Source organism: Lynx canadensis, chromosome F1 (genome assembly GCF_007474595.2).
Source record: "Lynx canadensis isolate LIC74 chromosome F1, mLynCan4.pri.v2, whole genome shotgun sequence".
In the NCBI taxonomy this organism is placed as follows: Eukaryota; Metazoa; Chordata; class Mammalia; order Carnivora; family Felidae; genus Lynx; species Lynx canadensis.
Genome location: NC_044319.2, coordinates 47,675,721 through 47,702,428, shown reverse-complemented (window position 1 = coordinate 47,702,428; position 26,708 = coordinate 47,675,721). Strand labels below are relative to the sequence as shown.

At 34.1% G+C, this 26,708-nt stretch overlaps 2 protein-coding genes across 4 annotated transcripts in view; one reads left to right on the top strand and one right to left on the bottom strand.

The window, feature by feature from the left end:
- Nucleotides 1-26,708, top strand: part of CDC73 (cell division cycle 73) — a 136,045-nt gene that overhangs the window by 42,844 nt on the left and 66,493 nt on the right. The window lies entirely within an intron of this gene.
- On the bottom strand, nt 18,503-25,784 carry B3GALT2 (beta-1,3-galactosyltransferase 2). Its single transcript, XM_030303184.1, has 2 exons — nt 25,193-25,784; nt 18,503-20,546 (listed from the first exon to the last, which is right to left on the bottom strand). The coding sequence occupies exon 2, from the start codon at nt 20,417-20,419 to the stop codon at nt 19,151-19,153; it is 1,269 nt and encodes a 422-aa protein (XP_030159044.1). The 5' UTR covers nt 20,420-20,546; nt 25,193-25,784; the 3' UTR covers nt 18,503-19,150.

The window sequence follows — 26,708 nt, the reverse complement described above, 5'->3', positions numbered from 1 at the left end:
AATTTCCAGGTCTTCATAAATTGATTTAAGTCTTCAGTGAATTTCCAATCTTTTATATAAATACATTCAGATTTTATTTTCTTTGTCGTCTTAGTATATTTGTCTTTATATTCATTGCATTTCTAGTTAGTTCATCCCCTTCCCTTCCCTCTCCCCAATCCTGCCAAACCTCATTTGATCTTTAATTCTAAGTTTTGATTTCTTTTCCAGGTCTTTTTCTTGATGGATGTTTCTTTTAGTGTTGTTCTTCTTGTCTTTCCTGCTTCTCATGTTCCTCTGTGAGTGACTGTTCCCACATTTATTTTAAGTATCTGTTTTTAAACTCTTATTTACTTCTGGTCTGGACAAATCTTACTATTTCAAAACTACATTCTTTGAAATTTCAGAATGGTGCTTTGTTGTGAATAAGTTGAAGACATTCATTTGAAATGCTAAGGAATTAAAACTTTTTTAAGATTTTTATTTTTTGTTTCATTGGAGATGAAAATCATACCATAGAACTCAGGTAATTTTTTTCACTATTGAAGTTGTCATATTTTATGTTGTTATTGAAAAAACATTTGTTCTTTGCATTTAGAGTTTTGCAGTAGTATATAAGATCAAACAGTTATTTTGAAATCAAGTCAATTTAGTATTTACAAATTTTTAAGTCAGAAATAACTGATTTAATACCATCATCTACAGACAATGAATTCTGGACACTGTCAATCTAATGATTTACCTTCCTAAATTTGATAGATGCATCAGACATGCAGCGTCTTTTTGTCATTTCTATCTTGTGTATGTGCTGCTATAGACCTTCTGCAATTGAATTCCTTATCTATTTTAATACCAAATTTGAGAACTAAAATTAAGCACCTCTTTTACCTTTCAGAAGAATTTGAAGGCTTCTAGTTTCCTTTATTAAAAAAACCCAAAATTCAGATTCTGATATGATTAAAATATAATTTGTCTTAAAGGGTTATATAAAATATTTCATTGTACTCAGGAATTGTTGAGTTTTAACATGCAGCTACGTCATAATAACCATTCTGGTGGTAAATTTGTGGGTACATTATAATTCATCAAGAACCTTAATATATATTGTCTTTTTTTCCTCTACAAAAGTTATTTTAACAGGAAAGATAAACATTAAAAGCTTAACTTATTTAAAAAAATTTATTTTGGTAACATTTTTCCATTATCTTAATTAAATGTAAGTGATATAATTGATCTAGTATCACCCAATAAATTGGTAGATACCAAATTCTGGGAGATCCATAGTACACATTTGATTTCTTTTTGAACATTCTGAGTCATTATTAATATTTTTGAAAAATTTGTGTAATTTATTTTTTAAAGCTTTAAACATCAGCATGAAGGTCATAGTATGGTAGATTTTACAAAAACATGCTTCATTATGGCATACTGGTAGGATTACATTTATATTTTATATTGGAACCCTCATGTGGATTACTAAAGACCCAATCCATGGTCATATAGTCTGGTTCTTACTGCCTTAAGAATTTTTGCCAACAACTTTGTTATATAACAGATCAAAGCAAAAATAACTGCTGATGATGAACAGTGACACAAAAGGTTATGGCCCCCCTGGAAGATTAGTTGGATCTCAGGTTGCCTAATAGGGTGACATTTCCTTATTAATTTGCTATGGCCCAGAGAAAGGCTGAGAAACTGGGTAATAATAGTGTACCATGAGAGATTGATTTGTTATTCAAGCTTATGAGAGTAGCATTTGAAATGCTAAATGCTGATTTATTAATTTACACTGAGAAGTATATATTGCACTGGACACACAACTTTTTTTAAAATTTTTTTAAATGTTTATTTATTTTTGAGAGACACAGAGACAGAATGCAAGTGGGTTGGGGCAGAGAGAGAGGGAGACACAGAATCCCAAGCAGGCTCTAGGCTCTGAGCTGTCAGCACAGAGCCCGACGTGGGGCTCGAACTCATGAGCTGCGAGATCATGACCTGAGCCGAAGTCGGACGCTCAACTGACTGAGCCACCCAGGCGCCCCTGGACACACAACTTTTATATTTAGCATATGCATATTCTCCATGTAGAGAAACTCATGGGAGATCATGGTATAATGACAAGTTTGCACTATGAACACATATTACATTATAGCCTTTAAACATTGAATAGTATTAGAGTAAAACTGCTTGATATTTGCATCTCTTTTAATAAAGACAGACCTGTTGCAAGGTCAGAGAACCTTTCTCCCTGGCATCGTCATTTTTCATTGTAACTTTTGTTCTTACTGGTGTGTCTGACTAATTCCAAATGAATATGATGTATTTTTTTCTTTTTAATGTTTATGTTTGAGAGAGAGAGAGAGAGAGAGAGAGAGTGTGTGTGTGAGAACAGGGGAGGGGCAGAGAGAGAGGGAGACACAGAATCTAAAGCAGGCTCCAGGCTCTGAGCTGTCAGCACAGAGCCCCATACAGGACTCAAACTCATTAGCTATGAGATCATGACCTGAGCCAAAGTCGGACACTTAACTGATTGAGCCACACAGGCCCCCCCCAATGTATTTTTTTTAGATGTATTTTTTTAGGTTACTCCTTCAGGTTTAGGACTGATATCTCATTCTGTTCTGTTTGATTTATTAAAAAGTGTTGGTTAGAGACTAGGTGTTTTGAATTTAAAATTCATGATAGAGATGTCCAAAAGTTCTGATTTGTCACTAGCGAGAGTAGGCAATGCTAGATGGCCTGGCTAGAAATCTGAGCTGTAGATCTAGGATTAGTCCTATTTAGTTTTGTTGATTTGGAAGGGGATATCAGGAGCAAGGATTTCCTACAGGATTCTGAAAATCACTTATTTCTATCTTCCACTTATTCTCAGAGTGATAAATTAATATAACTTAAATCCCATTCTGCCGATTAATTCAATAATTTCAGTCTACAAAGACATTAAAATTGAAGTGTTTTCTTAGCATTATATAAAAGTATTTAAGACTTAGAATGCAGTCAGAATGAGTACAGAAACAAATGTGATTAAAGTACAAATGAAGAAGTACTAATATGAGTAGTGTTGTAGAATTTATGTATAATTATGTAGTCATGCTGTCTTGGGATAAACATTTTACCCAGTTTAATGCTTCTTTGGCATATTTATTTGGAAGATGTACGTATGTACGTAGTGTAACGCTAAGTACTAAGGATTTAAAAAAATAATGTTTTAAAGTGTATTTATTTTGAGAGAGAGACAGACAGAGGAGAGCACAAGCAGGAATAGGGCAGAGAGGAGAGACAATCCCAAACAGGCTCTGCGCTGATGGCCTGTAGCCTGACGTTGGGCTCGAACTGTGAGATCATAACCTGAGCCAAGATCAGGAGTCTCACGCTTAACTGATTGTGCCATCTATGTGCCCCTAAGGATTTTTTAAAAATAAATATAAATCGTATAGAAAATTTTTGTGATTTTAGTTCACAATTTACGTGGTTATACTTCTTATTTATTTATTTAGTGAGTGCGGGTTATACTTCTTATTTATTTATTTAGTGAGCAGAGAGAGAGGGACAGAGAGAAACCCAAACAGGCTCTGTGCTATGAGCGTGGAGCCTGACGTGGGGCTCAATCTCCCCAACTGTGAGATCATGACCTGAGCTGAAATCAAGAGTTGGAGGCTTAACTGACTGAGCCACCCAGACACCCCTGTTGGTTATATTTCTTATGTAAAATTCAGTTAGACAAATTACCGGAACTATTTTCAGTAATAGAAGAAAGGTAATTTTCTTATACGCATATAAATGTACACAACATGCCACATGCTCCCCTGGCCCCTGTAAATGCATGAATAATTCTAATAAAAATGTGCTTGAAGTCTTCATTGGTACATTTAAACTAAGTTTGCTAACATTTGTATCTGGCCTACCGTGAAAAACTTTTATTTAGGCTTTCATTTTTTTATGCTGTATTAATTTTTGGTGCTCAGCTATAAAAAAATAAGCAAGCCTTCTATTACTACAATATGAGTTTCACATATAAGCTCAGTTTTGCCTTGTAGTTTTTGGTTGAATTCATTAAGAAACAATTATCAAGTCTGTAGGGAAAGCTAATTTCTAAAATACTCAGTGTTTGTTATCTAAGCTGAACTCTTAAAACTTTAGTGTGAAATTGTTTTTAATGAGTGCAGAGAAATGTAGAGTTTGGTATGAACAAAAGTAATTAATGTAAAGGAATTTTTATGGTTTAAGTATGTTTTCATTATTGCCTTAAATTTTCTAGTGTGTATGATTTAAAAGGTTTGAATGTAATGATTAAAATTGGGGGTTGGCAGACGTTTTCTATGAAGGGCCAGATAGTAAATATTTTAGACTTACAGGTAAAATCAAAGACTTTAGAGTAGGTACTTACGTAACAGGAGATAAAATCTACACAAGTTTTCGATGACAAATATAGTAATAGTACATTTTTGTGTGATACTGATCTGCTAATGAGAAGATTGGAATTTCTTTTGGTGGCATGAAAACATTTTGTGGTTCAAAGTTGGTGTTCTCTATCACCAAAATTGTTTGTAAATGTCCATCTGTTAAAGATTGATCTGTAATGAAAGTTTATGTATTGTGTCTCTGAAATGTCTTTTTATACAGATAGATACTGGCAAATACTTGTATCAGTCCATGAACATATGATATTAACTGAGCATATTTGTCATTTGGAAGGCATTTCTTGAACTCTGTTAGATTATTTTCTTTATAATTGCCTTTTTAGCACATCATTACATTTCAGATTTATTATTGTCAATTGAAGGTTAGGTAGAAGTTCCAAAATTGCAGTTGAAGCTCAGATGTTGCTATATGGACAAATATGGGATACGCAGTGTTTCTTTTCATTTTTTCAACCAATATTTGTTGTGTTGATTTGTGCCTGCCATATGCTGGGCAGTAGTATATGTTCTGGGGATGCAGTGATAAATAGAGGAAGACAAAATATCAGTGATTCATTTTTAGAAAATTAAAATAGAATGAGATGATATAATTGAGTTTATGCAGTGTGCCAGTCAGCAGTGCTCAATCACGAGAGGTCTCTGTCTCAAGTACATAAGTCCTGTTGTAGTGCAAAGGCAGTTATAGACAGTATATAGTGAGGTAGTGTGATTACATTCCAATAGATGTAAAATTTCCTTTATGGATACTGAAATTTAAATTTCATGATTTTTACATATCACTAAATAGTATTACTATCATCTGGATTTTTTTTCTCAACTTTAAAAATACAAAAACCAGGGGCACCTAGGTGGCTCAGTCAGTTAAGCATCTGACTTCGGCTTGGATCATGATCTCACGGTTCGTGGTTCAAGCCCCACTTTGGATTCTGTGCTGTCAGCTTGGAACCTGGAGCCTGCTTCAGATTCTGTGTCTCCCTCTCTTTCTGTTCTTCCCCCTCCTGTGCTCTGTCTCTTTGTCTCTCAAAAATAAATAAGCATTAAAAAAATTTTTGTTTTAAATGTAAAAACCAGGGGTGCCTGGGTGGCTTGGTCGGTTAAGCTTCCGACTCTTGGTTTTAGCTCAGGTCATGATCTCATGGTTCTCAAGTTTAAGCCCTGTGTCAGGCTCTGTTGTAAGAATGCAGAGCCTGTTTGGGATTCTCTCTCGCCGCCTCTCTCTGTTCCTTCCCCGCTTGTACACGCATATGTGGTTTCTTTCTTTCTCTCAAATAAGCTTCTTTAAAAATTGTAAAAGCCAGTCATGGCCCATGAGACATACAAAAATAGGCAATGTCCATATTTGGTCCATAGCTATAGGTTGCTAACTTTTGGATAATATTTTTTTTTCTTTATAACAATTTATTTTCTCAGCTCTGGAGGCCAGAAGTCTGAATCAGGATGTGAGCAGGGCCATGCTCCCTCTGAATCCTATTGGGGAATTCTTGCCTTGACTAAAATTTTTATGAACTGATGTAAGATAGTAATTTTTAAATACTGAATCAAGCATCAATACTTGACTTGAATTTTATGGCCTTAGGAATTGATATTTAAATGAATTTTAGGAAGTATCCTATTTAAATACACACCTGGCATAGTCATTAAGAACACTAACTTCTGACATTAAATTTATAAGAGCCATTGTTTACATAATGGCTATTGGCCTATGTACTGTAGTTAAAACTATTATTTCTATTTGTCTTAGGAAACTCACAAATATTAAATGACAATTGTTAATGATGGACTTGGCTTTTAGACTAACAACAGTGTGAAACAATCTATTTCCTAGTACTGAACAAATTAAAATTTTATTAATTTTTTACAGTAAGGAATTTTTTATTGCTTAAAGCCAAATAAAATGGATTTTTGGTCGCTTTTTAAAAGAAAATTTCTCATAAAGAATGTATTGAGTTTTGCTAAGACATTTTTCCTGATTTGTGAGAATATGATATTTGGGGAACAAAGTTATAAGGCTTTTTGGTCTGTCAGCCAGACTGGGAAAACATTTATGCAAAAATAGAGGAGCAGTTGATAGTCTGTTCAGGTAGATGAGGAGTGAGGAGAACAGGATAGTGTAACAGGCATGGGCAAGAAGAGAGCATTGACGAGCCCACCTTCCTGCAGGTTGCAGGGCCTCCTTAGTGTTCCTGCCTTAAATACACTAAGCTGGAGAGGTGTCTACAGCCTGTTCCAGTTACACAGGTGGAAAGGGTTCCTGTTCAGTTAGTCATTATTTGACATCCTGAGAACCATCTTGTATGGTCCAGTTGCCTAAGTATAGCATTCCCTCACCCCCATCCAGATTTTTTGTTTTCTAGCAGTCATGAAGATTCCAGTGACCTGGCACACTGCATTGTTATATAATGCATTAGTAAAGAAGCACAAATTACCTAGCTACTCCTCTCTCTCCTACCCTGTTCTTCCAAAAGGCTAAACTAAATCAGTACTTGTTAGCTTAAGATGATAACTTATTCTTTTTCTTAAACCATTACTATTTCTAATACCAAGATATGCTAGTTTGATCAAAGACTAATTTTCTAGGCCCAGGCTGCTGATGATAATGGGAATTTATTTTTTTCTCTGAAATGAGTGCTGTTAGACAAGAAGTACATACTCGTAAGATATGAATAATACCAAAGCAATTTTTACTACTGTCTTCCCTGAACATTTTGAGGGAAGAAAGAGGAAAATCCTAGTTAGCTTGCACCCTCTTAAGTCAGACAACCTAGTCTGGGATATCATCAAACTGGAGAAAGGGGCATCTTTCTTAATTTGTTCTTCAAAAGACAGTGCTTTGTAAGTTTTTTTTTGCTTCTAGGGACTTCTTTTTGCAGAACAACTAATGAATCCACCCCCCCCTTAATTATGAAAAACTATAAATATAATTAGAGAGAATAGCATATGATTTTCTTTCTGCCCATCACACAGATTACTATAATTATCATTATAACAAGATCCTAGTGACAGATCTAATAAAATGCCAGAATTTTAAAGTGTGAACATACATATTTCAAGATCCCTGTAACAGTTGTAATGTGATATCAAAATACCTGCTTTCTGTTGGTGACAGAGTCATGCCAGTGTTAGTAGTGCTGTGGTTTGTTGCCTACATTCATGAAGGAGGGAAATGTTAATTTCTGTTACAGGTTGGTGAAAATAAAATTATAATTTTATTTTAAAATTATTTTTATTTCAGAATTATAATTTTATTTTTTCTCCCATCCAGATTAGGGATCCACAACTCTTTGCGCTATGGTAAAGGTTTTTTTGTTTTTGGTTTGTTTTTTTTTTTTTTTTTTTTTTTGGTAAAGGTTTTAAGGAAAGTCCCGGCTGTAGTTCTGTTTTAGTGTTTATTTTCTGTTTTTCTGCAGACTTGTCAAATTTTTCTCAACCTTTTGGCCTTTCTTTGTCTTTGCAGTTCTGTTTGTCTTGATCATTCTTCCTCTTGCTCTTAATAAGATTGGCTCCTCCTGATTCAGACCTTTGTTCAAAGGTCACTTTCTCAGGAACACTGCCCTGTTTTTTCTTCTAGTAATCTTGGTTTTATTTGTTTATTATGATGATTTTCTTTGAATATGTGGATCTGAAGGTAGGAATCCCATCTTTCTTGCTCTCTAGTATATCTCTAGTTCTGGTTACAGAGTACCTGGCAGAGAGGTGTTGCTTAAAAAATATTTATTAAATTAATGAATTTGTCCTAAGCTCGTAATATACATTGTATTTTTACTTTCCATTCTTTTATGAGTACAGAGTAGTAGTTACAGTTTGCTATTGTTATTGATGTTTTAGTAATACATTGACCCTCAGTGCCACTTCACAATCCTTTTATATATTTCTTGATGGCCCTTTATTATGCCTTCCTTGGTCAATTAGGATCTCATACAGTGTTTCTCTCTGTAAACATGGCATCATAATTTCCTCAGTGCCCAGGCCAGGATTTTGGGCATCATCCTTGTCACTTCCTTCTCCCTCACCTCCAATATCTAGCATCATGAAGACCTGTTAACCTTCTAACATCTCTGGAATTCTTTATTTCACTACCATACTTCTGCTCCAGATTATTTTTATATCTTCCAGGATTATGCAGTAGTTTCATAATTGCTCTTCTCATATCACTCATATGTTTTGCCAATATGTTCTTCCTGTTATAGCCAGTGTGCTTCAGAAGGAGTTAAGACAGAGGCCCTTAGACATGAACTAGCCTCAGCTTTTTTTCTGTTGTCCAAATACTGCTGTGTCTTCAGTGGTTTTCCATTACTCTTAGGATTAAAAACCATAGTTCTTTTTTTTTTTTTAATGTTTGTTTTTGAGAGAGAGAGCACACGAGCAAGTGGGGGAAGGGGAGAGAGGGAGACAGGATCTGAAGCCGTCAGCGCAGAGCCCTATGCAGAGCTCGAACTCACAAACTGCGTGATCATTACTTGAGCCAAAGTTAGAGTCTTAACAGACTGAGTTATCCAGGTGCCCCAAACCATAATTCTTAATATGTGCTATAAGTGTTCATATGGTTTTATCTGTCTCCCCCCTCCCCCTCTGCCTTTTTTAACCTTTCTAGCATCAGCTTTTAATAATCTTTCTCTATATTTTTGTGCCTTGGTTTGTTTTTTCATCCTTAGGGCCATTGTAGCTGTTGTTCCTTCTTCCTGGAATTATTCCCCCTTTGCCTGAATCCCATCTAATTATCTCTTAGACATTAGCTTTAACGTTTCCTCACAAGGCTTTCTGACCCTAGGTGACACAGATTAGGTTAGATCTCCTGTTAAATGCTTGCGAGGCATTGTGTTTTTTTTCTACATGACAGATAATCACATTTGTCCTTTCATTCATTAAAAAAGTGGGTTTTTTTTTTTAATGTTTATTTGTTTTTGAGAGGAAGAGAGAGCACAAGGAGGGCAGGGGCAGAGAGAGAAGGAGACACAGAATCTGAAGCAGTCTCCGGGCTCTGAGCTGTCAGCAGAGAGCTGGAAGCGGGGCTCGATCTCAGGAGCCGAGAGATCATGACCTGAGCCGAAGTCGGATGCTTAACCAACAGAGCCACCCAGGTTCTCCTGTCCTTTCACTCATTTTTATGAAGATTTGATAAATGGTCAAAGGAGTATTATCTCAACAATACAGTGATTGTTTTTGTTCATTGTTGTATCTACAGATCATGACTAAGTGCCTAGACTGTCAGTAAATATTTATGAAGTAAGGAACAGACTTCTGAATGTTTCTTCAACTCTAAAGAGGACTGGTCTCAAGAATTGTTTAGCCTAATGTTGGAGTTCTAGAATTTTAGTATGGTAAAACTGGTTTAGGGAATCATGCCCAGTGGTTTCATGTGTATTGAATTTATATTGAGGAAAGCTAATGTTTCTCCTCTTGATCTTCGTAGGCATAATAATCCCTGGTTAGAAATGCACTGATATGCAGGCTCTTAAAACATGTGGCTTTTGGTAAGCTTGATCATTAGCACTTTCACCATTGCTTCTCTGTTTATGATTGAGTTCTAATAGGCAGTTTGTAAATCCATTTCTGTATAGTCCCAAGATGACTGAGAGGAATTTAAAGTTTGTGTAACCAATTATAGTTACTATTTCCAGGATACTGATACTTTTTTTTGGTCAACATATATTTTCTTAAATATTGCTTTATTATTTGCAGTATAGGTGAGCCAGTATCCAAATCAGTGGGTGAGTTTTATCACTGTAGAGAAAAATAGATTCGATACCTTAGAAAGGTTTCCTTTCAAATAAGATAAAAATACTTTGAAGCCAAAAACTGAAGTTGTTTTATTGAGTCAGATTTCAACTCAGGTTCTAGTCTAGGATTTGTTGTTGTTGTTTATTGCCTTGAAAATTAATCTTAAGGAAGACAGGTAGTTTACAGAACAAAGGACAAGGCACAGATAACGATGAGAAGATTGGGCAGAGATTATTAGCAAGGAAGAGACCCATTTATGGATCTTGTCGCTAGCCAGTGTTCTTGTCCCAAGAACACTGGGAAGCATTTAAGCACTGGAGTAATGTGAACAGCTTTGTGTTTTGAAAGTGCCATTCTGGCTGTAGTACGGGAAACAGATTGCATGAATATGAGGAAACCAATTGTGAAGTTATTGCAGGTTCATGTGAGAGATACTCATTTGAACTACCAGAGGAGTAGGATGAAGAAAAGTAGATGGATTCCATTCAGAATCCAGATTTTGGGGATAGAAAGATATGGTGATAACAAGAGAAGGAAGTGGCAGGGATGACTGTTGGTGTTCTCATGTGGCCACTGACTGGAGATGGCCATTCACCAAGACGTGAAATGATGAAAAAGTATTAAATTTCAAGATGAGAGAGGATAACTTCAGTTTAAACATATTGTTAATTGTAGGTATACATATAGACACTCAGACATATAAATAGTTTAAATTTGGGGTTATTGCTTATGAAGTTTCTCTAAAAATTCATTTTATTTTTGTAAAAATTATCTTGTTTTTGCCCAGCTGTTAGTTTTCTCTCTTAAGCGTAGAGGAGTCATTTATTCTCTTTTCTCTCTTAAATAAACCTACTAGGAAGAAGGTTGTAACTGTTTCTTTTTTTTTTTTTTTGCTTTTGTTTATTTTTTACCTTGTCAGACAGATTTCTGATAAAGGAATACAGATTTTTTTTTTAAATCTTTTATTTATTTTTGAGAAAGAGCCCATAAGCGTGAGCAGGGGAGGGGCAGAGAGAGAGGGAGAGGAGGATCCAAAGCAGGCTCTGTGCTGACAGCAGAGAGCCTGATGTGGGGCTCAACCTCACGAACTGTGAGATTATAACCTGAACCAAAGTTGGACACTTAACTGACTGAGCCACCCAGGCACCCCCAGGAATACAGTTTTAAGTAGCAAATGTGAAATGGTATAGTCCAGTCCTCCCTTCCCTGTTCATTACTTTTTAAGCTCAGACAACATTTTACAGTGTATCAGGCTCAGGCAGTCAGTTTTTGTTGTGACTTTCTAGATGTGTTGGCTCTCCCTCATAGTAGTATGACTTCAGGAAGTGAGGTCCCAGACTCTGTTTCCCTGATCTCTCCTCAGCAATAAGGTATTTATAGCAACATGGTCTCAGTTGTGTTATTTTGTATGCTGAAAACAACTTTGTTGCTCTTTTGAGGGTTGGACCATGGATATGGATGATGAACAGGTCTGAAATTTTCAGTGTGTTTTCTTTAGCAGAGAAGTTCCTGGATCCCTTTGCACTCTTGATTTCAGGTATCAGAACACAGGGCATGGTCTTATGGAGCATTCATCATAGAAGCTAGGGATCATTTTATTACTTCAAAATTTCCTGGTGGTAGGTTTTCTGTCAGGATTCTTTGGTAACTAGCAAAAATTGAGTCTAACTGTAGCAAAGAAAAAAATACTGAAAAATTATATGTAGGTGAGCTTAGAAAATCAGAACCCAGTGGCAGAAGGGACAGGAACCATAAGCAGCTTTGAGGATCTAGGTAGCAAGAATTAATGGATAATTTCTTCAGGGTACTGAAGTTCAAGTGAGTTAGCTCTAATCATTTTTTCTGTGTGTGTGTGTGTGTGTGTGTGTGTGTGTGTGTGTCCCTTAGGGTTCAGCTTACTAGAAGAGAGGGTCTTGGATTATTTTAGCTTGAGCAGTGCAAGGCAGGCTACCTTGATTGAAAGTCTTCCTAGAGCTTTCTAAATTGAGGGTGGAGTAGGTTTCCAAGGAAAATCTGCCAGTGTTGGGAATTTTCTAGAAGTTTTTAAAGATTATGATGGATTTTTATAGGAGTATAGTTTAAGAATACATAGTTTTAACTCAAATCTGGTGTTCTCAGTTTTAACTTTTTCTTTTTTTTAATGCTTAATAAGCAACTCCTCTTTAGTCTATGCTCTGTATTCTTACATCCATCCTAAACCACAGCATTTTGTACTTTGGAAAGAAGAGGGTTCTGTACTTTTCCCTTGTTGAGGCACAGTGGTTATCCAGATCTGAGTCTGTTGTTTTTCCTTTTCTGATGCTCAGAGTTCCCCTTAATTCTCTCAGTCATCCTCTTATCCCCCCTCCTCCTGCCAAATACATAATGAGTGTGTGTATATAAAACCAGTCAACCTGTATTCATTATTTTCTTTTACCCTTTTTATGATGGTATCCTTAAGAATAAGTAATACCTATTCTTTTTCAATAAATTTGCTTTTCCACACCTATTCTATTGAAGATGTATGTAAGGACAGGCTTATATGGATAATCAGTAGAAAGAAAGAATTTTCTTAAACAGTTCATAGCATTTCCTAATCATACTAGCATAATTTCTTGTGTGCTCTGTTTTTCAGTAAAAATTTCAAAATAACAATGCTGATATTATTGTTTACTATAAGGTAGTCGGATATAATTTTTTCCTTAGACTATATCCCACTATGAATATATAGTCCAATATGTTGTAGTGTGCCTTGGTTTATTTAACCAGGCCTATATGGATGGACATTTAGGTTGTTTTCTGTCCTCTGCTATTACTAATCATGTCCTAATGATTAGTGTTATGCCTACGGAATATCATATTGCTATCAAGTGTTTTGGGAAGAGATTCCTAGATGGACAATTGATAAGTAAAGGGTAAATGCTTCTGTACTTTTGCAGGATGTTATCAAATTCCCCCCCCCCCCCCCCCCCCCCATTAGGAGTTGTACCATTCCCACCAGTATGTCTTAGTGTGCCTATTTTCCTACAGGTCTATCAAGGGTATGATGTCAGGCTTAACTTTCTGTTAATTTGATAGGTGAGTAATGGTTTCTTAGTGGTTTTTATTTGCATTCTCATCAAGGTTGATTATGATTAAGGGTCTTATCATTTCTTTCTCTGTAAACTAATGTTTTTCCCCATTTTTCTGTCAGAATGTTGGTCTCTTCCTCTTCCTTTTTTCTTTTGTATCATTTCAGTATATTGGGGATATTAAACTTTTATAGGTTGCAAGTATTCTCTCAGATTGTCATTTGTCTTCTGATTTTGTTGATTTTTTATTGCCATGCCAGAGTTTCTTTCAAAGTATTTTGTAATCACATTTATAAATCTCTTCTGTGGAAAGTAGTTTTGTCGTAATTAGGAAAGTTAACTCTTCTCCCAAGTTATAAAGAAATGCACTCCCCCCCCCCCCCATTGAACTGGTTTGTTTCATTATTTACATTTAGATCTTTTATCTGGTTGGAAATTTTTCTAATACATGGTTGAAGAACAAATCTATTTTTTTTTTCTTACGGCTGTCCAAGTAACCAAACATCATTTATTAGATAGACCATCTTAACTGGTTATCATCATAGTGTCTGTACCCAACATATTGTAGTCTCTCAAAAGATGTTTGAATGATTGAAAAAAGTACCTCAAAGGTCTTCTAATCCTGTCATTTTATTAAAATTTTGATTATCATATATACTTCTAGAAAGTTCTTTAAAAATATTTAAAATTTATTAAATCTTAGAACAGCTTTAGTGAACATGTGCTAATAATGCGAGATATAGTACAAACTTTGATATGATAGCCATTAGCTTGTTAATGAGAGAGACAGAGACAGCACAAGTGGGGGAGCGGCACAGAGAGAGGGGGAGAGAGAAAATCCCAAGTAGGCTCCACACTGCCAGCACAGAGCCTGATGTGCTCCAACTCACAAACTGTGAGACATGACCCAGGTGCCCCAGCTTTATAGTACATTCTTTAAGATCACTTTCAGTATTTTTTTAGCTACTGATACCTTTTTTCCATATTAATTTTATAATCATTTTGTGATTTCCATCCATACACGCTAAAAACTTTAAAAAATATTCATTAAGATTTGACTGGGCTTACTACAACAGTTTTTTCCCTATTTGGAAAATACAGATGAAGAAAACATGCTGATTGGGGAAGAATGTCCATTTTTTTAAAAGTAGGTATTCTTGTTAACTAAAAAAAAAATGGTGTGTTCTTACTTGTCAGAATTTTTATACCTCTTGGTAAAAGTTTAGTTTTCACCAGAGTTTCCTCTTACTTGTGATTATCCCTTATTTTTAAAATGTTGCCTTTGTGAATTTTTTTTCACTATTTGTATTGTATAATGGCTCGTGTCTAAGACTCTTGTTTTAGTATTTTAATCTTTTTTTTGACTGATTATCTGAGTTCCTTTTATTCTTTAAGTTGATATGTTGGATGTTATATGATGAGTAAATGTATGTATTTTTATCTTTTCTGTAGTTGTATTTCAGTTCAAGAATCACTGAGGTAGTTTTCAGTAAACAAACAAAAAGCAAATAAACATTGGTCACTCTTTTCAAATGAACTTTGACATGGAAACTCTTCATTTAAACATAAAATTGCAGTTGTACTAAAGTGAGGGCAGGACTCTAAAACACAGCTCTCCTGGTTTTACTAATTATAGTAACTGAGACATATGAGGAAATTAGTTTGAAAACTGTTGTTAAACCATAACACATCTCATTATGGGCTTACTGAACATTTTTATTTCTCTTCTTAATTTTATCTGATAATCAAGTAGATTTTGGCTGGGGCTTATGGTAATTTCTTCTAGTTCTAATTTTCTGATAGTATTTATTTTTCAAATCATAACTGGAAACAGTTTTATGAAATTACGTTAAATAACTGTTTTGTGGTTTTAATGTGATTTTTATTGTTTCAAACCTTCAGTATATTAGAAGATTCTCATCGCTGTCAGAATGTCATGTTAATTCCGTTGTCTATATTCTAATGTTTTAATAGCATTTTAGTTATGGCATACACCCTTATTTTATTCTATTGTATAAATTTGTGATTTTAAACATTTACTTAAAAATTCATAAAAACATGAATTCAAGATTTTTCATATAATATTATATAGTTTTCTGTTATTCAGTATTTTTATGATCTATTAGATCTGTCGATCTATTTTTTTCAGTGTTTAGGATACTGTCAACAGTGAGATTCAAATTTAGAATCTGTCACATTCAGTTGGAAGTTGAAATGATTAGATTAATAGACAGACTGAGACAATTACGTTAGCTCCAGTTGTCCTTTAGCACAGATATTTGCTCAGCACAGATATTTGCTCTGGTAAAGAGAGAAGAAACAATTCCTGTAGATACAGAAACATTTTTCTTCCTCTTTTGACATATTGTATCTTGAAATAGTAAGATTTATAGTTATATTGTGCTTAGAGGAAGGTTGTGCGTGTGTGTTGATGTAGTGTGTGACAGGTGTCTTCCTGAAACTCAGAACGTCACTGTTTAGTATTTGTGTACATTCTCTGTTTTTTGAGAGTACTGTTTAAGTGATAAACTGATATTCTGTGAGGTCTATTAGAAATGTATGCATAGTGGGGATATTCTTTTTTGTCTTCTTAAAGCTATGTTAATTTAATAGATTTTGTAGTTGAGCAGTAAAAATTGAAAAGGAAAAAAAAAAACCCTGAAATCAGTTGGGTAAAAGGATTTTACCACCTCATCCCAAAACAGTAGGTGACTGACTAGTAGAGTGAGTAAATGCAGTGCTACTTGTGTCTGTTACTAATGATCTAATGTGCTTCCAAGTAGGCACCTTTTGTAATTTCTAACTGCGACATATGTCTGTTGTTTACAGATGTATCTCAGAGCCCAAAGAAGCAAGAGATAAGCAGTAAACTTAGGGTTTTCTAAGGTTTTGGCCACCAGATGTAAACGGTTGAAAAGAAGAAGAAGAAAAAAAGAGGGATCAGATTTCCTTTCTTTTCCCTTTCTCTTTATTTGCACCTAATATCAGGTGCCCCTCCAGTGTGAGAAAATGGTTATGAAGCCTTCCCTGGCAAAAGATGAAGAATAAGCAGATAATAGTAGAATTAGAGGACAGGCCATTTTTGCTTAGCTCTTTAGATCTTACTGCAGGTGTCATATGTGAAATATACAGCAGAATAACATACTGGTTGAGAACATGGTCTTTAAGATGGAGCTTTGCTGCTTTTATTAGCTGTGTGATCTTAGGTATGTAACTTCTTGCATGAGTCTTTCTTTCCTGTCTCTTAGTGTCGTTTGTAAGGATTCTGTGAGATCATGTGTGTAAAGTGGTGTAACACAGAACTAGGCATATAGTGTATGCTCTATCAGTAAATAGTTCCTGCTGCCATTGTTGCTATTATTGTCATAGGGGTTTTGGTAATAGATATCAGTAAGATTCCAGTTGAGGTTATATGTGATTCTGCTGTATACTAAAAGGTGAGAAATTTAAATTATTTACTTGAATTAGACTTTCACTACCTATAATCTTGATCAAAACTAGTGTAACTATCAAAAGTTTTGGTATTTTTATCTTCTAAAATATTTATTAACACTTTGAGCATAAAGATTACATAGTTGTTCCTGATTTTTTTCTTTGACCAAATGTAGTGCAAATAGAATTTAACATTATATTTTCATGTGTAATCATAACCACATAGTACTGGGCATGAATAAGGCACAGCTACTATTGGTGAGATGTTGAGATATTATAATATAAAAATTCATGTTTTCTGAAGAATTACTCTTGCATATTGAGAGTGGAAGGTCAAGAATAAATTAATAGAATATTTATTTTAAAATACAGATTTTCAGCAGCATTAGGAAACTTTATTATTTGATCGAGTTTTCTTTGAGAACTCTATGTTACCAGATTACTGTCACTTCTCAAGATAGTATTCTCAGGGATATTGAAATGATTTTAAATTGATGTGTAAGATAGGAGGAATTTAGTTGTCTGTTAAGAATTCTGTTTTTCAAAGTCAACTTTTTAAACTTGAATTTTTCCGGAAGAAAAATACTATCTTTTAAAGATCCTGCACTATAATCATAATTTAGGCAGATAGTGCTTGGGTTCTGTTTCTGGGTACATAATTGCGCATGCATACATGTACACACATATACCCTTTTTAAAAAAAACTTCTGAAGTAGAAATGAGAGAATTACTCTACATTGAAGGAAAGATTACTTTTGTCTTTCCTGAAACTTACTTACCTAATTTGGTATTATCCTCTTATGTGTGACTTTTATTTAATGAGTTTGGCATTTAGTAACTTTAGTGTTTTTATAATCATATAGAATAAATTAAGTGAGAAATGGACTTAACCAAGAGCTGGGATGTTATATAGCTTGGCTTTCAAAATTACTCTATGTAGAATAGAATACTTAAGACTACTGAATTGAAAATGGGAGATATATTCAGCATAAATAGAATGTAACATATTAAATAATAAGTACTTAAACAGTTTCTGTGATTCTGAACTTTAACAATTATTACAGTTCTGTTTTGGTACAGTATCTCTTCAGAATAGAATCAAGGATAAAAATGATTGTCATTACAATTAGGATAAGTAACATCTTCATTAGATTTAGATCGTTAAATTTTACATACTTTTATGAATTAAAAACACTTTCAAACTTAGTGGGTTACTATTTCTTGATTTTAAACTTTGTAATGGAACCAAACAGAATTATTGTGAAAATATTTGTACTGTAACACTCAGTAAAGATTTTTTGTTTACTTTTTTTTTTATTAAAAACTCGGTTAAAGTGCGTTGTATACATTGTCATCCTAGAATCAAGTGTTCATCAAACATGTGTTTTCCCCCATCCCTCTCAAAAAAGGTTTTAAATTGGTGACATGGAATAGTTGTCGTCTACCAAATTAAAAACTGCAGGTTTGTAAACTTGGCACTCAGAGAAAGAAGTAGGTGCCATAAAATGATTAAGTATTGGCATGTGTACACCTGCTGTCAGGAAATAAACTTCCCATATGTTGCAGTTTGGCAGACATGCATCTTAAAAATGTATTGAATGAAACTGCTGCTGCACTCTTTATCCTGTATCTTTTTTCAACAGTACATTCTCTTTGTGCCTGTAATTACTTTTGCTTCAGTTGGAGGAACCTGTTGTATTTTTACAGATATCCTTGAAGTTAAGTGGTACTACTCCTTAAGAGTGCAATAACTGATCTAATAGAATAACTCATTTAAATACTAGCTTGGCCCTTAACACCAACAAGGAAACAAATTGTCTATTTGGAAACATTTACTTTTTTTTTCTTATAAAAACTTGAGCCTGAGACACATTGATTTTTCACATTTTATCACATGTCAAAATAATTTTCCCCCAATATATGTATTAATAAAAGAAAATGAGTATCTCAATTGTTATTAAAAGGTAAATACTTAAATGAGAATTGCATTGATGAAACATCTGAACTTTATAAATGTGTTTATGGAGTAATTCAACTAAATCTTATTGCATGGAATATAGTTTTAGAACCCTAGAATAGTCAGGTCAGAAAATTTGTCCTTTGCACAATTACAGATTTTCCTTAAGATTGACAATAATGTTTTATTTACATTTAATTATATGTTAAAATGAAAAACAATCTAAAATGAGAAGGGTCTTTTGACTGTCTCCATTTCTTAAATTAAAATTTATGTGGAAAATATATGCAAATACATCTTACTGGCCCTTAATATAAGCCTTGAACCATTGATGTGTGCATGCTTTTTATTGCATGTTAATACACAGAATCCCCTTATACAGTTTTTTTTTTAATAGTTTCTTTTGGGATACCTTTTTTGTTATATAATGGTATTTTTAGGAATTACTTTCAGAAATTAAAAAAATATTTTTTGAATTTCTGTATGTGATGAATTTTAACTAAAACTTGCCCTATGGATGTAATCAGTTTTAACTATACATGCTTTTAGCAATATTTTACAGATTGCACATTTGAAAAAAAAAATTGTCTTTTCTAGTGTAATTTACGATGGCGATACCTGCCTGCCTTTTCTTTTGCTGCGTTGGCACAAGCGTTGTGCTTATTTTGTTGTAAATGGTTCCAGTATTTTATCAGTTCACTAGGCTGGAACTGATGAGAGGTAATTAGGTGGCTGTATTTACAGCTTGAATAAGAAACTCGCCAGTGATTGAACACAAACTCGTTGGGAGGGGGCACAGGATCAATTCTCAACTTGGCAAGACAGATCCCTACATATACATCTTCCAAGTGCAAACGACGGATACTTAAAGAAACTTTAAAGATCTTCTCTGCCAGATCTCCAGAAAAAACATAACCAGTCCCAGAACAGAAGACAGGGTAGCGTTCACTTGGGTAGAGGTCTGGTGGCATGTACCACTTGCTCTCTTTGTTTCGATTGGGTGCGTATCCTCTCATTAGGTAACCAGTGAAGTAGTTATGTCTGGGAGGCAGGTCTGGCTTCAGTAACTTATGTATTAAATATTCAGTGTTGACAAACATGTCACTGTCAGTTTTCATAACATACGGAATATGTGGACAGTACGTTGCAACCCAGTTCATGCCCATTAGTGTTTTAATTGTCAAATTGTAGTATGTATCTAAATATTCCTGTTGGACTATATCATGATATTGTCTGCTTTCTTCCAGTATTGCACGTTGAAGGTAGCCATTTAACTTAATACTTACGCCCAGCAAAAAAATTCTTGTGATTTGGATACCAGGTGCTAGACTTTCATTGCCCCAAGTTTGCCGAATAGCTCTTCTAGCTTCTATTTGTCCAGGTTCTGCAGCTATTAGCAGTATTAAAAAAGGGCTCTTCTCTTGGCATTTTTCAGGTTCATTGATAATATATTTGAAATGGTATGAATTCGGATGTCCGATACCTTTTTCATTGTAAATACTTCCATTGGCACTAAGTGTATTCTCTAGCCCTGTAACTCCCTGTGGCGACAGGTCTGTGTTATTGGAGTTAGTTGCTGTTTGAGGCCTCAGAGTTTGAGGGACTGTTTCTTTCCAAATGTTCCGGAGGGAGCTGTGGTTTGTCTCACTTTTTGTAGAACGAAATCCTCGGAAAGTGTATGTTACAGGGTTTTCTTTAAATCCAGCTCTGCCTGGCAGCCAGTCATGATGATTGAAAAACAAAAACATAGCAAAAATAAACACTAGAGAAAGTACACCAATAAGATGGGTACGGAACAGAGACCTCTTGGCATTCCAGCTCATCTTTGCAAAGCAGCAGTGTCTTCTCCTCCACTGAAGCATGTTGTAAATATCCAGTAATGGGATATGAGATACTGGAGGCTGAAAATGTTGTTTCCTTCTCCTGAATCAATACTTTTCTTTGGTAATCATTTTTTAATTCGGTCACGTTGTCTCCCATGCAGTCATTCTATAAAGATGAAGCATAAAATTTACAAAATGCAAAATATTATAGAACTGCCTGAAAAGAGACTTTGGATGTTAATAATATTAGGGCAAATAGGAGTTTTTAAGTTCTGAAAATATGATAACCCAGGGATGAAATTTATAGTTTGTTTATCCTTGGTAACATACAGTCACTGGGAATAGGATGAGCACTTTAAAGAGAAAAGTGATGGATTAATTTTCTTCCACTTATTTCATTGTCTGAGTAGTTCTGGTCATTTGTGCTTTTGACCTGAGTTAAAGATTTAAAAGTTGTATGCATGTAGAAGAGAACAATGTTCCTAGATTCCTGAGAGAGGCCATGTAAGAAGGCCTGAGAGCAGATGGAAAATTTATTGGCATTAATTAAAATTGATTTGACATACCATTGGTGGTATGGTGCACAGTCAGCGGCCTTTTTTGTAAAACGGTCATGTATCAGTTGTGGGACAGACGGTGCAAGGTTGATTATGGCAGAGTTCTGTTAGTCACAGTACACTGCTTGGCATGTTTCCATTGGCCCCTACTGTGTTGAGAAAGTCAGTGAGAAGATGCACCTGTCAAAATTAATTTTCAGGGTCCAGTAACTTCAGTACAGGATTTTAAGACTAATAAATGATGAACATTTTCAAATACTCTTTCTAATTTTAACCTTCCACTTCAAAGATGAGGTATTCAGGAGATCATGATCCTTACTTAGACTTAAGACTGAGTTTTAAAATATAGTAACTAATTATCTTTAATTATCTTTGGCCTTGGCAGAACACTCTCACATATCTCAGTTGAGTCTCCATGTTAGAATTAAACAAAGAACTACTTTGAACAATCCTTTCAGGTTTGTTACAAAATACAGGCACTAGGTACTATCATATCCAGCTGTTTAAAATTTTGAATTTTACAAAATGCATTTTAAAAGATTCTTGAGTTTTGCTGTGTTCTACATTTGTGTGTAGAGAATTTGTTACATTTTTAGGACTTCTGGTGGTGTGACACTCATTAAAGCCCTAGATTATTTTTCACTACTATTATTATTATTTTAATGTTTATTTGTTTTTGAGAGAGAGAGAGAGAGAGAGAGAGAGAGAGAGAGAGAGAGAGAGAGAGCTTAAGCAGGAGAGGGGCAGAGAGAGAGAGAGATTGAGAGAGAGACGTGGAATCTGAAGCATTAAAGCCCTAGATTTTAAGATGTCAGTATGGGAGGTTCATTATTCTCCATATTAAAAACTGCTGGTGTTATCTTTTAGCAAGGTTTTTCGGTTCACAGCACAGATTTTTCATGGTTTTCAGTTTGTTCTTAGTTTTTTTAGATCAAGGAGTGGAGGTAGAGGTGGGTAAGAGGCTGTAGCTTGAATTCTGTTTTTAAAGAGAAAACCCTTCTCGAGAAGGGGATTAATAATTTCAATTTCTTCAACTTTTTCTTATGAAAATTATTTCTTTAAGCAAAAGAAACTAGCCTATTTAAAAATTTAATTTAGAAGCATTTTGTTTATTTACAATTCTGTACATACAAACCTATGTGTTTGTTTAGCCTGTGATATTAAGAGATTCGTGCTTAATGCCAAATTTGTTTAACTTTGACATGAAACTTAATTATTTTGGGAAAATAATGGTAGTTACATGGAAGCCTTCATATAATTGAATAATTATAGTAAAACTCACGTATCAGGTGTATGAAGTACTTTGAAAATATTGATTGAAAGTGTTAAACATATATGAATGAAAGTACTATTCTAGTAAAAGCCACTAGGAGGAGCAAGTGGGTGGGAATTTGAACAAATTTCTAAAGTATAATACTAAAGGCGCCAGCTTTTGATAATTTTTAGTATCTGAAATTATGTAGTACTTTTAGAAGTTATGGTTCTCAAATGTAAAAAAAAATGTTTAATCATCCTGTGAGATACGGAAAAGTGATTCTTTTTTAAGTATGGAGGTTTAAAAACATAGAATCTGTTTTGCTATTTATTAGAGTTTATTTACATGAATTTTAATTTCACATTGCTACAATAAAGACCAAGGCTGTTCACTGTACCAGCAAAACATAGCTGCTGTGAGCTAAACTGAAAATAGGCTGAGTGTTCTGATTTAGAAACTCAGTTTTTTCCTTCCTGTACTTGTTAATAGTTTGCCATTCTATTTAGACCAGGAAACTCTTTCTAATCTTTTATTTTCAAATGAAATATTTTATAAATAGCAATGATTCTTCCTCCACTCCGCATAGAAGCCAGTAGATACAAGGGTTAGGTGTATAAATTTAAAAGAAACAAAGTTGCTTTTTAAATTTATTTAGAAATCCATTTTAAACATTCCAAAGCTAAGTTAAATATGTCAACTTTTTGTTGATATGTGCTTGATATCTGGTTGAAGTCCAATCATTTACATCTTTTAAAAGTATAAATTTGATGGTTTGAGAAGCAATACATACAAGGTCAGATTTTTGAATAAACGACTGAAGAAATGAATGAAGATAAATATCATGCTAATAAACTAATATTTTTATGAAAGCAACATACCTGAAGTGATATCTCTGAAATATTTCCATGTTACAGAAAACAGCATATTGTTATATAGTATAATCTAGCATAAATACATAGTTTATGGTCCTATATGATTTTGTAGCAATAAGTGATAGAGATGCATCTTAAGTTAAATTCATGACTTAATATTTGTAAATATTAAGCTTCCCAGGCTTAAAATCCGTATATACTCATTTGGTAATCTCCCATTGATAAATAAAGTATATGTGTCTAGCTTTAAAAATTTCTTTATTGAAAGTTTCTCAGGCATTCATCATAATTTCTCTGTTAAAAAGAAAGATTAAAGTAACTGTTCCTCCTTTTTATTAAATGTCTAAATTACTCTCCAGTTATTGCCTGTTATATATTAATTCTTAAAAAGTGGGAACATGACAAGAAAGTTAAAATATTTTTATCAATCTAAATAGTTTCGCACTTCTGCATTTTCAGCATAGAAGTACCTTTGATTTAGCTCTTAGGGTTTTTTATGATAATTTTTTCAAGTTATTAATGTATACTTACATATTATGAATTATAGTACATGGAGAGAATGTTGCTGTGAAATGTTCAGTTACTTCTCACATGCTTGCACTCTCTCTTACACACACACACACACACACACACACACACACACACTTTTTATCGTTTGTCTTTAAAAAGTGTTGATATCTAGTCTATTGGAACAGTCCTAGATTAAGTGGTGCTTGAATAAAAAAATTCTATACTTTTGTTTTGAGATCTAGTTTATAAAAGTGTTTAATTGGTGTTGTTAACATTAACAGAAAAAGCACTAAGAGAGACTTGAGATTTTTACAGCTGTATTTTTTTATTTAATACCATCTGATTTCATTCTATAGTGGAATAAAAATTCATGGTATGACAGAGTTGATGTTGAGATGTAATAATAATAGGGCTTGATAAACTTGTTTAATCTTAATTTTAGAATAGAATGCTTACATATGTCTTTAAAATATTTGCCTTTTGTGATTATTAAATAATAGGTTATTGAGTTGTATTGTGAGATTGAGCAAATATCAGGTTCTCTAGTAGATTGTAAAAAATATTTGAAATATATTTGAGCTCCTGACCCATGAGTTGCTCTTCTGTGATTGTTGTTTAAATAGTTTGTTAGATTTATTTCTGCCCTGCACATACATACCATGATGGTAGTTCATTAGCACATATTAATAGCCTAGAAGCACAGTAGCTACATTTATATTTAATTTTTTGTCCTTGTATTGCTGTTCATGAATATTTTTATATCAGGTTATTTTCACGTTATGTTTTGAATTTCACTGAAAAATTATCACCAAGGACAATCTTATATTTGATCATTTAGAATGAGTTGCTTAAAATGAAAGTTCACTGTTTCAAGTGGGGGAATTTTTAGCAACTATTGCTGTTTCTTTGTTTAAAGTTGTATTCATGGACACGGTAATAACATGCAGATCTGCTGTGGTGGTGTTCTGTGCATAAAACTCACACTGCCTTGTGTGATCCTGTGCAAATGCTTTCCTTTTAATATTCTTACAGCTCGAGAGTAAGATTTGTTGATACTCTCTTAGATTGTGTTTGTTGTCTTTATTTAGGGAGATGGATCTGGGATAATTTTGTTAGTAAAAGCTGTTATATGTTAATAATTTGTTTGAAAAGGACTTTGGAAAAAAGCTCCTAATATAAAGATCATCTTTGATACTATTTAATGTAATTTCACTGCATTGTCTCTTTGATAGCCATTTTTAAGAGATCACTTTATTTTACTAGATAAGAATTCATTTTGACCTAATTTGGTAGAGGCTTGCTGTGTTTTCTTTAGAGGGCTAGTTTTTTTCTTTTTAAGTTTAATTTTTCAGAGAATCCTTTAAGCACATCTTGATACTATTTGCCTGTTCTCTTTTATACATCCATAATCTGTAATTACTCCAAGCTACATAATTACTTGAATATAGCAATGACAGTTTTAACAATGACAGATTTTAAAATCATATATCTAGAAACCCTTTCATAGTTTTCAAGGACGGTGAACAGGATGAACTTGTTTATCAGATATTAGTGCCTCCAGGGCTATAAAAAGGTAGCAGACATTTAAATGAATATTACACACAAGATATCGACATACCTTCCTTGGTCAGGCCATTTATGTGGAGAGGATTATGCCCACTGAAAATACTTTTGGCACGCCATCACTTCAGCAAAAAAGATGCTATCGAACATGCGCACATCCCCCAATAGTCTGCCTCCTGCGATTGCTTTTCACAGTATCCAAAGTGTCCATCTGTCTGCTTGTCTTCGAGTTACCCTCCTTGTTCATATGGGTCCTAGTCTTCTGAGATTTTTCCTTTCTTTCATTTTCTTTCTCTTTCTTTAAACAAAAGAGCTGTAGTTGTCCGGTCTATTCGGAGCACTGTTGACTCTTGCCGACAGTTGATGCATTGAAGCTTTTTACATCTGCTGTTTTCCTGGCCGGACAATGCAGTGCTGTATTCTCTTCTCAGTATCCATATTTCTAGTAATAACACTGAGCTGCAATGTAAAGCAGCCGGAGCTAGAATGTAGTGCTCCGATTGTATTGGAATAGAATAGGATTTAACTCTCTTTCGTTGTTGCCTGGCAGCTGCAGGAAGGATTTTGAGCAGTTTTACTGGGGTTTTAGTCTATAATATGAAATCCACAGTTCCTCAGCTGCTGCACAGGCAGGCAGCAGTTTAAATGTGGGCTTGACAGATGCTCTCTCTGACAGAGCAGAATTTAACGTCACTGCTTGGCTGAATCCCACGTGATTGTTTGCATTCATTTTGACTAAAAACCTAAGGTAGGGAGAAGCTTAGAGATTTTGCTTCTGTGAGATAAATTATATATATTCAGTGTAAGTATAGTGGTGAGTGCATAATATGAAAATGGGATGATTATGAAATGGTTATAATTTTATTTTTTCCTTTTTTTTTAACTTTATGCTTAAGCACAGGCTTTCTAAATGTTTTCAGTGTTAGATGTTGGTTTTCATGGTTCTTACATGATTTTATAGGACATAAGCAATATAAGCTTTTATAAAATGTAACTTGGTGCAATTTAACCCCTTCAGTGCACTTCTTCCTTTGAAGTTTATTTTCTCAAATTATTCCAATTTTACTAATATCTCGAAAAGACTTAGACCATTTATTTTTTATACCGCTACCCCCAGTTTTCTGGAGTTTATAAATCAGCTGGAGTGGATTGCTTTAATGATGCATGATGTGACATAGTCCACTTCTTTTTTGCTATTATGTGGTTTCCAGTGTTCTTGAAGGCAGCAAAACTTTATTTTTAATTACTTTTTAATGTCAGCATTTATTTTTTTATTTTTTATTTTCTTTAAAATTACATGTATGGTAGAATTCAATAAAATGATGCAGTGGATACAGCAAACTTGTACAGGATCTTGGTGGATAATGAGGTTTAACTAATCATATTTACTTGTCCAAATATTTCAAGATTGTTTAGTAACTTGCCTCCAAGAAGATTTTTTAGTAAGCACTAGATACTTATTCTGAAATATTTCTTTGTATGGTTAGTCTCCTGGGTACCTTGCTTTTTTTCTGCAAAATACTGGGGCATGGTCTTTTTTTTTTTTTTTTTAAATAGCCTGAATTACCAGT

Coding starts and splice junctions, on each gene's coding strand:
- B3GALT2 (XM_030303184.1), bottom strand. CDS start 20,419: ATGCTTCAGTGGAGGAGAAGACACTGCTGCTTTGCAAAGATGAGCTGG.